Here is an 11,537-nt window from a genome sequence, read left to right as displayed (position 1 = left end):
TCCCTACGTTTTCGCAAGCCGGGTTTCTCCGCATCGGAACCGGGAGCAGGCAGCTTCGGCCGGATCTCACTCCCGGCGCTTTGGCCCAGGCAGGCCCCGCCCAACCCGGCGCTCCGAGCAGACGCCCGCCCAGACTGCGCAGTCGCCCCGCCCACGTCCAACGCCGGCCAATGGGCGCGCGAGACCCGGGCCCACACCCCCGCCGCGTGCCGCCCGGGACTCGCGCAGCCGCGTGACGACACGGCCCGGCCCCCGCCACGTGACGGCTGCGCGCCGGGCTCCGGCTGGCGCTGGGCTCGCGCCGCAGAGACCGGTGAGGCGCCGGCGGCCACGGCGGGGAGGGCGCGGTGCGAGGGCGCGGGGTGTCGGGGCGCGCGCGCATGGAGGCGGAGCCGGCAGCCGCGTGAGGGCAGCCGGGCGAGCCGAGCGGGCCTTCTCGCGCATCCTTCGAGCGACCTCGTGCGCGCTGCACCCGGCGGCTGCGGGCCGCGGAGCCGGCGCGGCCATGGCGACGGGCACTCAGCAGAAGGAGAACACGCTGCTTCACCTCTTCGCCGGCGGGTGAGCGTCCCGGCCGGACCCCCCGTCCCCCACCCCGACCCCGCTGCCCCACCCCGCGCCCTCGGGCGCCCCGGCCGGTTACCCGCCCTCCCCCGGGCCGGAGCGCTGACTCCCGGAGGAGGAAGTCCCGGCGGTGCGGGGAAACCCGGAGCTCGCCGGGCTCCCACGCCCATTCTGCTCTCGTGGCGTCTTCTGTTTTTTCTCCTTTTGAACAATTAGAGGCTGGTGTGACGAGTGTCACACGGCGGCGGTCCTGCCTGGCCACTGTGGCTCGGTCCGCCCCACATCCTCCCAGCTGGCTGCTCTGTCGTGCTGCACTCGCTGTCCTTCTGCCTGTATTGTGCTCCAGGGCCTCTTTCCGAAGGCCCTGGGAGTCTCGTGGATGCTCGGGGGGCCCGGGACTTCCCCAGCGCAGCGGCGAGTGCAGGCAGTCTAGAGAGCTGCAGGTGTTGGACATCGGCGGGGGCCTGGAAAGTGCTGGCGAACCGTGATGCTGGCCAGCAAGCAACCTGTGGGAGGGCACCTGGGGGCCGGGGGTGGGGGTGGGGAATGAGGTCAGGAAGTTGTGTTGAAATGCTGCTCGGGGCGCCTCGGTGGCTCAGTCGGTTAAGCGTCTGCTTTGGGCTCAGGTCATGGTCCCAGAGTCCTAAGATCCAGCCCCACATAGGGCTCTCTGCTCAGCGGGGAACCTGCTTCTCCCTCTCCCTCTGCCTCCCTGCTTCTGCGCGCTCGCTCTCTCCCTACCTCTCTCTCTCTGTCTCTGTCAGATAAATAAATAAAATAAAATATTAAAAAAAGAAATGCTTCTCATCTGCTGCTGGACGCATCCACTGTAAGATCTGCCCTGTTTTTGAGAGCTGCATTTTTTTGATCATCATGCACCTGATACTTTTCAGTGGCAGCCACGCATTTTTAGGGAGGTTGGGTGGTAGGGGGTTTAGGAAGGGAGCTAATTTTTTGTTTCTTCAGAAAATAGTGAAAATGAGTATTAGTAATTTTCCTTTCTTTTTAATACAGCCAGTGGCTTTGGTTCCTTTTGGAGTCTTCCAGATATTTTGTCTTATTTGAGGACCTCACAAGCTTGGCACAGCTATTTTTAAGTATAGGACATTCTGCATAAAATAGAATTTACTCTGGTTAATCATCTTGACTTGAGTATTAGTCGCAGCTTGGACTGAGGTATGTTTCTTACTTCAAACGAGTAATGGTTCAGAGCTCACCTGCAAAATAACTATGCTGAAAGTGTTTGTACTTCTTACTGTCCTTGACCACCCACTCTGTTTTTCCAACCAAAAAATTTTAGTTCTTCATACATAGGGAGAATTTCTCATTCATCTCTTCCCTGTCATTCCCCCTTCATCCACTTTATCTCCCAGTGTTTCCTGAAAGTCACAGGGGAGGGCTTAGCATTCCTAGATTAATACAGTATATTAATTGGTCATTCTGGGGAATTTTAAACAAGTTGGCCATGTTAAAGTAATTTCTCAAGCCAAGAAAGGTAACTTAAAGATGATTTTATACTTCATGATTTTGATTTCATGTTGTTAGTGAGGTGGGCTTTTAAAAAATTTCTTTGTCTTCCAGACTAGGAAGAGTTACTTGCTCCGGAGCAGCCTCTGTGAGGCTTGCTGCATAATCCATTGCCCTGTTTTGATGAATCTCCCTACCCGCCCTTCACAGTGCCCTCTGGCTGCTAATTCTCCTACCAAGCAGCAGCCTCTTAACTTGTGTTGGAGGAAAACTGCAGTAGCCCGCACAAGTCGCAAGGACTGATTAGAATGTAGAGGGTTTATTAGGGAGGTGCCTGAAGCCATTGTATTTAACAGGTTCCTTCTTTGTCCGAAGCTCAGGATTACTTGCAGATAATTCCGGAAAGAAATCTTCGAACAGGATGCTTTCAGAGTAGCTAATTGGATTTTGATTCATTCCCACTAGCCTAAAATAATATTACTTACATTTCTTTTAGGGAAGAGCATTTAAAAGGAGCTAAGTATTGAGTGCTTAGTATATCATATAGTTAAAATCAGTAAACCCAGTGGTCCCACCTGGTCCGATGGCAGACACACTGTTCTGCTCTAAGTAACTAGTTTCCACTGTTGTTAAGCTGGCATCTTTCCAGAAGAAGTCAGAGCCCTTTGTTTGTAAATTTGTCACTTTTCTCCTGTTTGTTGAATAGCCATTGGAAACTAACATCAAACAAGCTTAATGCTGTCACCAATTAATGATACTGAATAATGACTTTTATCAGATATAAGAGGTTTAAGAATCGTTGAAAATTAGTTTTAGAGCCTGGGAAATAAAAACTACACCCCAAACAACTCATAGTGTTTTAATTTTTGATTTTTTTTTTTTTAAGACAGTTTCTTGGTCTCTTTGCAAAGGCAAAAATACTCCTTTAATCTCTAATAGTCATCTTTTTTTTTCTTTTGGACAGAGAGAGAGAGACCGTGAGAGAGGGGAACACAAACAGGGGGAGTGGGTGGGAGAGGGAGAAGCAGGCTTCCCGCAGAGCAGGGAGCACGATGCGGAGCACGATGCGGGGCTCAATCCCAGGACCCTGGGATCATGACCTGAGCTGAAGTCAGATGCTTAACGACTGAGCCACCCAGGCGCCCCTCTAATAGTCATCTTTTTAACAGTTACCCTTGAAGAAGAGAACTGGAGGAAAAACCACCCACAAAGCAACACCTAAAAAAGGCACTTTAGAAAAGGTTATGTGTATGTGTACTAAATGTAGTTCCATAGCTACTTTAAAATAGGCTCCTATTCTTTAAATTGCTTTCTTCTTAGTAATACATTAATGGCAACATGGTAGTGAATTTTCTCAGTATACTTTTCATCAGTCCTTACTGTTCAGTGGTTGCAATGAAGAAGGCAAATACAGTTTCCAAGCCCAGTGACTGGAATGTAGAGTGAGGATGTTACAGTAATTTTATGATAGGGCTACCTAATTTATTCTGATGACATAATTTCTATTTAATCTCATTTCTGATTTTTTTTGCCAACTTAACTAACTGGATATCCTTATGTGTACCTGTGTAGTTCTCTGATTACTTCCTTAGGATAAACCAGTAATGATACAGTTGCTGAGTCAAAACACATTTTTAAGGCTTCTGTCACCTCCCAGCACTTTCGTAACCAGTTCTTACGGTGTGTTACTTCTGCATGAGCAAATGCCATTCACTTGATGTTGACTTTTAGTATCTTTAGGGATTCTGCTCTTTTCTACTTTCTTCCCTCCTGTCCCAAAATCTGGGTAGTGTTGTTGCCAAAATAAAAAACATTCAAACAGATGTTGTTACTACATAATGAAACCTATGGTTCCTTTTCTACTGTTTAGACTCTCTCAGTAAGAGAGGCACAGAAATCCTCTGAAGGGCGCCTGGGTGGCTCCGATGGTTGGGCGTCTGCCTTCGGCTCAGGTCATGATCCCAGGGTCCTGGGATCGAGTCCCGCATCGGGCTCCCTGCTCCTTGGGAGCCTGCTTCTCCCTCCGCTTCTCTCCCCCTCCCCTCCCCCTCTCCCTCTGTCTCTCATGAATAAATAAATAAAATCTTTAAAAAAAAAATCTAAAAAGAAATCCTCTGAAGTGGCCCTTCTGGGACTAGGACCTTAGGGCTGTTAAGAAAAATCCTTTAACCTTTCCTTCTCGAATGTCTCTGCGCTCCACTAGTCCATACAGTGTTAGCGACACCCTTCACCTGCTGAACAAGCAGTGAGAGCTGGGTGACAGCTTAGTAGACACGCTCAGCACCTGAACTAGCTGGGCTAAGCTGGCTCTGGAGTTAGAGGTGGACAGCCCAGATTATATGCTTTAGTGCTATTTCTCTGCCGTGATTTTTTTTTTTAAGATTTTATTTATTTATTCATGAGAGACAGAGGAGGGGAGAGAGAGAGAGAGAGAGAAAGAAGCAGGCTCCCAAGGAGCAGGGAGCCCGATGCGGGACTTGATCCCAGGACCCTGGGATCATGACCTGAGCCGAAGGCAGACGCCCAACCATCTGAGCCACCCAGGCGCCCTCTCTGCCGTGATTTTTTACTTTTGTCATCAGATATACTCACGTAGCTTTTAAAATGTATTTTAGTGGGAACATGGTATGTCTTTAAGGTTTTAAAATACATAATCCAAGATAGTTTCAAGATTCAGTGTTTCGTTCCCCCCCCCCCCCGATTATGGACAGCTGTCACCTGGTATATATACTTCTACACTGTGCTTGTTCCTACGAATATAATCTGTCTCAGCTAATGGTTACTTCGGGAGTGTTAGGCACATGTTCATGTATTTGCCAGGGGAGCAATGCAGAGAAGATGCAAGACTTAAATGATTAAAGAAATGTTGGTAAGACAAGAATAGTGTGCACGTAATAGTTTATATAGGGTTTATGTATATTGAGAATATAAGTTGACTTTTATTTCATCGGTGTATTTTTTATATGTGACAACATTTTTTTTTTTGGACAAGGTCATATTTATCTGACAGAGACACAGCGAGAGAGGGAACACAAGCAGGGGGAGTGGGGAGGGAGAAGCAGGCTGAGCGGGGAGCCCGATGTGGGGCTCGATCCCAGGACCCGGGATCATGACCTGAGCCGAAGGCAGACGCTTAACTACTGAGCCACCCAGGCTCCCTGTATGTGACAAACATTTTTAAATGCTGTGTGGTGTTTGTATGAGAGATTCCTGCTAGCAGTAAGCTTCCTGAGAATAGCTGCCATGTCTTTCTCATCACTTGTACATCTGAGTACAGTGTCACACTTGTTACAGATGCTTAAACAGTACTTGTTCAATGATTAAATGAATAAAAGGTAGTGTGTGTCTTATCTGGGGGTTTAGATTAATGTGGCCAGTTAAATTGTCTCAAAGAGAAGCGGTACTTTGATTATTTATGAATTGTGAACATGGTTCTGTATGTAAGATTTGCTGAACCTATATTGGCGTAAGGTAACATTATTTTGGATTTGTGTATTTGTGAAAAATAATGATTCTCTTCAGGTTCGGAAAGTACTATAGGGTTGGGTTTTTTTATTCATTCATAGGGTGCTCTTTAAATTTTCTTTCTAAATGAGGTAGAATATAGGAAATAGCATCTAAAAGGTAATTAGCTGCATAGAAACTGGGCATTTTGCTTTGACTGAGTAAATACAGAATTTGCATAATCAAAATCTTCCAAGCCCTGTGCCAGGTATTCAAATAAGACATTCTGTAACCAAGTTACAAAGAAGCACTAGTGTTTTCAAGTAGTGACTGTAGAGTTAGCAGGTGAACAGGGGAATTCCTTGAAGACTCCATAGATTGGGATCACAGGTTGTCTCACAAGTTCATTTGTTGGTGGAATCCATGTAGTTATGTATAAGCTGTGAATCTGGGAAACAGTTGACCGCCAGTTGGGTAGCGATTAAAATAAAGAGCATATCGGTCTTGGCTTTAGTGCCTAAGATGAGTGAGTGTATATACAGGAAACAGGTTCTTGTTGAAAACATCTAGTTTTTTTTTTTTTTTTTATGATTTATTTATTTATTTATTTGACAGAGGGAATGAGATAGAGCAGGGAGCCTGATGCGGGACTCGATCCCGGGACTCCAGGATCATGACCTGAGCCGAAGGCAGTCGCTTAACCAACTGAGCCACCCAGGCGCCCAAAAACATCTGGTTTTTGAAAGGGGTCCTTGTTACTTCACACTCAGAGTTAAAAGGCAAAAATTTGTGTGTATAATTAAAATTTTTTGTGTCTCTGGTCACATGAAGATAAAAGAAGAAATCCAGTGTATATATTGTAGTAGTGATAGTCTAGCTTTGTTCTATAAACTGGAAGAGAGGAGCCTAACCCATCGGGGAAGGCTTATGTGGGTAAAAAGAAAAGGTTAAATCCATGTTTCTGTACTGAACACATGACTTCAATTCTGGGCAGAAAGAATGAGAGAAAGTGGGGGGAGGGCATTCAGGAATAAGTAGTAAGACTCGGGAAAGGCACAGAAAAATCCAGGCAATAGATTTTTTAGAAAATTGGGCAAATAGATTTCAGAGAGCAACTCTTAGGACTGCTCCCAGACATGTAATTTAATGGCTTGCTGTTCATGGTCTTTCTACCATTCTGTTCACTTCCATGGTTTCAGTGAGTGGAATATCCCACAGAGCGTTCTCTCTGAACTTCGGCATCAGTGGTTAGAGAGCATTACCTCAGGAGCAAAATTATATTAACATCCAGGGAGTTTCCTCATAGCTGCTGGAAACATAGCCTACTAGCTACATGAGTGTTAACTACTTTTTGGAAGATTATTGATAATAGTAAAATTCTGTTAAGTGCTTTCTTGGAAAATGAGGGTGTAAATTTTTTTTTATTGAGTAGGCTCATTTAGGGGAGGCTTTCATTTGTAAGTAATAAAAACTCACTTCCAAATGGCTTGATTATTGGCACATATACCTAAATTCTAAAGAGAGAACAAGCTTTGGTGAGGGCTTATATAAATGGCTCAGCAATGTCACTGTGGTACCCCTCGTTGGTTGCTGTGTTCCAGAAATATCTGTGTGATTCCAGGACTGGTCCCTGCACGGCCACGGACTGGCTTCCAGCAGCTCCTGGTGTTTCTCCACCATTGAAAAGTCTTAAGCTTAATCTGATTGGACCAACTTGGACATGCACCCATCTCTAAACTGGTCACTGCTCCGAGGAGATTATGCTGTTTATTTTGGGCTGAATCATGTGCCCATCTCTGAACAGATGACATGGCAACATAGATAGTATTATGTTGATTAAGTGAGACGTAGAAATGGGTTCAATATTATCCAAACTATATGGCTTAAGAAATTTGGGGTCTTGTTAAGACAGAGGAAGAGGGGAATGGGTGCTGGGGAGGCAACCCGGAGTGCCCTCCACATTGCTTGTACTGCCTTCAAATAGATTGTTTTATTGATCTAGAACAGAGGTTCTCAACCTTGGCCAGATAATTGTTTGGGGAGGGGCAGGGTATTGCTGTGTGGTTTCCTGTGCATCCCGTGTAGGATGTTTAACGGCAACCCTGGTCTCTGCCCACTACATGCTAGTACCTCCTCCCCCAATAGCAATAACCAAAAATGTCTCCAGACATTACCAAATGTCATTGGGGCGGGGGCATAACCGCCACAGTTGAGAACCTCTGGTCTAGAATAGTGCTCTGCAGCCTTTGATCGCACAGTCCTATGACTAAAGTGTTCATGCATATCTGCATATATATTTATGTTATCCTATTAATTTTATATATATTGTAAAGCATATGCACAAAATAGAAATTTAATGGTAGAGATTATAAATAAGTGAAATTGTATTTTTTTTTTCTGTAATTTTCCCCCTCCATGCCAGTATTCCATTGTGCACACTTAAGAGTATGTCCCCCACTTTGGAGATTAGTGGTCTGAAATATTGGCATCCAATCAGACTTGCTTTCCCGACAACATGCCAACACTGTCACCATGTAATTGGATGTTGGATGGGACTTTTCGTGTTGGCCGTGCATTGGCCGCTATGGCCCTCAGCTGAACCAAGCGGAGTCTACCGTAAGACTGAGACAGCAGGATCTGCCTGACTGCCCTTGACCGCCTCACCCCAGACTGTATATACAGAGCAGATAGGTTATAGTTGTCAGCACTGTGGCACATGGAGAGAGGGTTTTGCTCTCACTATCCCATACCCTGTTCTCAGTCCCTATTGGTTGAAAGACTGGTGCCTGGCTCTGACCAGTGCTTCCTGCCTCTGGGAGCCTGCTGCATTAGCCCATGCCAGCTGGATGGGAAGAAACCGGGGTGGTGTGCTTAGGACAGACATTGGGGGGGGACTTCCCACCAAAGGCCAATTTTGCTGCCCCCTGACGGACATGGAAGAATACTCTGGTGGGCCCATTGGCTTGGTGTCAAGGAGCATGGGGACCAGAGGAAGGAAAGGCACCTAGTGCTGTCTGCAGGGTTCCCAGCCAAGTGAGGCTGAAAGGAAATTGGGGGATGGACTGCTGGTGGGACCAGTATGGGAGTGCCCAGTGAGATTGAACACCACTCAGAGAAGGCTTGTACACCATCTACACTGAAATCATAACCTTTCCCGAGGCCGTTAATATAACAATCAGCCAGGTTGACCCACAGCAAGACAGAAACCAGTTAAATAAGACCACTTCACTCCTGTCCGTCCTCATGCCCAGAGAACCCTTAAAAGAAGGGAAGAAAAAGAGCAGACCCAAGTACCCTCAAGCCATACTTCTAGCTGGCAGTGCTGGAGGGAAGTTTTGAATGAGATTTGAGATTGAAGTTTTAGACGGGCCTGAATTTGAAGACCTGGAAGTTACCAGATACCTGTCCATGGTGTCATTGCTAAGAACGGGGGAATTCAGTAGAGGACAGCTGAATAGCAGAGTTCGAGGAGGCCTGGTGGACAGAGCTGATGTCTTCTTTTGAATTGAGACTCAAAAGCTCTGTTGATAACTTCTGCCCAGAGTCACGGTGGACAGGGCTTTATCTGAGCTGAGTGACCACGGTTAGGAGCCAAGCTAATACTGAAGGGCGTCTTTGTATCGAAAAATTGAGAATTAACAGGAACTTTTTTCAACAAATAATGTAATTTGTTGTAATCACAAGTGCTTAGGACTCAACATGATTAAATATTTTTAGAAAAACTTGGAAAGCCAATTCAGAGAAGTCCATATTTCTATTAATACTCCCAGATTGATGAGTGTCTTATATGTGCTGGTTCATGAAGAAAGAAAAAAGTTGAGTGAAAGATACTTTAAAAATTCTGCTATGGGGCGCCTGGGTGGCTCAGTCAGTTAAGCATTTGCCTTTGGCTCTGGTCGTGATCCCGGGGTCCTGGGATTGAGTCCCGCATCAGGCTCCTTGCTCTGCAGGGAGCCTGCGCCCTCTGTCTGCCGCTCCCCCTGCTTGTGCACTCACTCGCTCGTGTGCTCGCTCTCTCTCTCTCTCTCTCTCTCTGACAAATAAGTAAATAAAAATTCTGCTATGAAATGTTTTAAATTTCGGGAAGAATTTTGTTTGGAAATTTCAGTTTAGTATCAGAACTTCTTTCCTTCTAATCAGGAGTATTTTAGTGACAATGTATCCAACATAGCTTAGTAACTTAAAGTATTAATGAATTAAAAAATGATTTAAAATGACTGAAAATCGATGCTTGTTTCTCATCTAAGGTTTCTAGTAGGTAGGGAGGGGCTCGCCTACTGAAGAGTTGCTTCTTACCGCTGGTTACGGTTGGCAGTGTTTTCCCCGTTTTGTCATTTGTTGTAACACTGAGGCAGCATCACTCCGTCTTGTAGAAGAGGTGCCTGAGAGTGCCTTAGTTTGTCCCCTGGTGAGTGGTCTAGAAGGTCAGTCGAGGCCTTTTTACCACCACCGCCCCCCCGCCCCGCCTTGGGCCCAGGGTATAACATACAAGAGGGTGTGTGGTTGTGACTGTGGTCTGCCAGCCTCAAAGAGCTCACCGACTTGCCATCAGTAGGGCACTTGCTTTGTGGGGCAAGCATACCGTCCAGTGGGTCGTTCTTTGATCAGTGGCGTGGATTTGGTTGGTGGTTGACCAGAGTGAGGAACGTAACTGACATGGGGCCAAAGCAAAGGTGGTTGACCTATATGGTGTTTGAACTTGTTGACTTTCTTATGAAAGACTACCCAGAAGTTCTGTTCTTTTTCAGCACTGTGGAATCGTGTTATTGAACATAAATAAATTTCAGTATTTTTTTTTTTATCTTACTCTGTAGTATGTGAGTTTTCCAACGTTTTAAAATATTAAACCTTTTAAGCACATGGTTATTTTTCTGATAGGTAAGGGTAATTTCGTGTAAATGGACATGAGTTAAGTTTTTACTTTTTTTTTTTTAAGACTCCCCACGATATCCCATTTTCTTTAGACATTTTCTAGTGCTTAGCAAATTATACAGACCAGTATTTAGTTAGGCTCACAAAGTTTCCTTGGTGCAGAAGAACACAGAGATTGATTGGTTTAGATTTTATTTGTTTGAGAGAGAGAGAGAGAGCAAAAGTGCACATGAGCTAGGGAGAGGCAGAGGGAGGGGGAGAAGCAGACTCCCCGCTGAACAGGGAGCCCCACTCTGCTCCATCCCAGGACCTCCGAATCACGACCTGAGCCGAAGGCAGACGCTTAACCACAGATGCTTAACCAACTGAGCCACCCAGGCGCCCCAAACAGAGTTTTAAAGGCCTTATTGTCAAATCAGCTATTGGCCAAGTAAGAGTGTGAATGTAAATAGTCTAAATTATCTAACGAAACTATCTTTCCATCATCCTTCCCAAGAGTATAGTGGGAAGAACATTGGATTTGGGTCTCAGTTTAGCCACTTCGTCACTTTGTGACTTTGAGAAAGTGTATGACCTCATTGAGACCAGGGTTCCCCATCTAAAAAGTAAAGACAATACCAGTGGCAAAATCCTTGAGGGTTGAATGGTACTTGTCTGATATACATCAAGTCCTTCCTGCCCTTCTCCCTTCCCATTCTGTTTGTGATCCCCTAAATTGCTTTTGTGGTTGATGGGCTTTGGCCCAGAGTTCAGAAAACACTGTTGTATGTAAACAGTTCAATTTACGGTGTATTATCATCATGATTCTATTTTTTTTTTTAATTTATTTGCGAGAGAGAGAATGAGACAGAGAGCATGAGAGGGGGGAGGGTCAGAGGGAGAAGCAGACTCCCCGCTGAGCAGGGAGCCCGATGTGGGACTCGATCCCGGGACTCCAGGATCATGACCTGAGCCGAAGGCAGTCGCTTAACCAACTGAGCCACCCAGGCGCCCGATCATCATGATTCTAAAGCAGGTTTGCCTAAACAGTCAAAAATTACTCTTTTCCTCTCCACCCTCCCCCAGTCTGTACATTTCATTCTCTTTTTCTGACATTCATACTCCTCATGGTAAATTGGGGGTAAATAATAGCTCCTACCTCATAGGATTGTTGGGGGATTGAGTGCCTGCCACAGAATAGTCATTGGCAG

General features: G+C 45.9%; 1 protein-coding gene across 2 annotated transcripts in view; it reads left to right on the top strand.

Annotated features, from left to right (window-relative positions):
* The first annotated feature begins 279 nt into the window (after positions 1-279).
* Positions 280-11,537, top strand: part of SLC25A33 (solute carrier family 25 member 33) — a 35,743-nt gene continuing 24,485 nt past the window's right edge. Inside the window, exon 1 of one of the 2 annotated variants that reach the window (XM_025856417.2) lies at positions 280-561. In XM_025856417.2, the coding sequence (XP_025712202.1) occupies positions 506-561 (56 nt within the window). In that variant the 5' untranslated portion in view covers positions 280-505. Of the gene's footprint in view, positions 562-11,205; positions 11,363-11,537 lie in introns of those variants that run through there. The other variant, XM_025856418.2, reaches the window with a different exon arrangement.

This window comes from Callorhinus ursinus, unplaced genomic scaffold (genome assembly GCF_003265705.2).
Source record: "Callorhinus ursinus isolate GAN/ISIS: 27379988/994484 unplaced genomic scaffold, GSC_fseal_2.0 scaffold18, whole genome shotgun sequence".
Classification (NCBI taxonomy): domain Eukaryota; kingdom Metazoa; phylum Chordata; class Mammalia; order Carnivora; family Otariidae; genus Callorhinus; species Callorhinus ursinus.
This window is presented reverse-complemented; position numbering and strand designations above follow the sequence as displayed.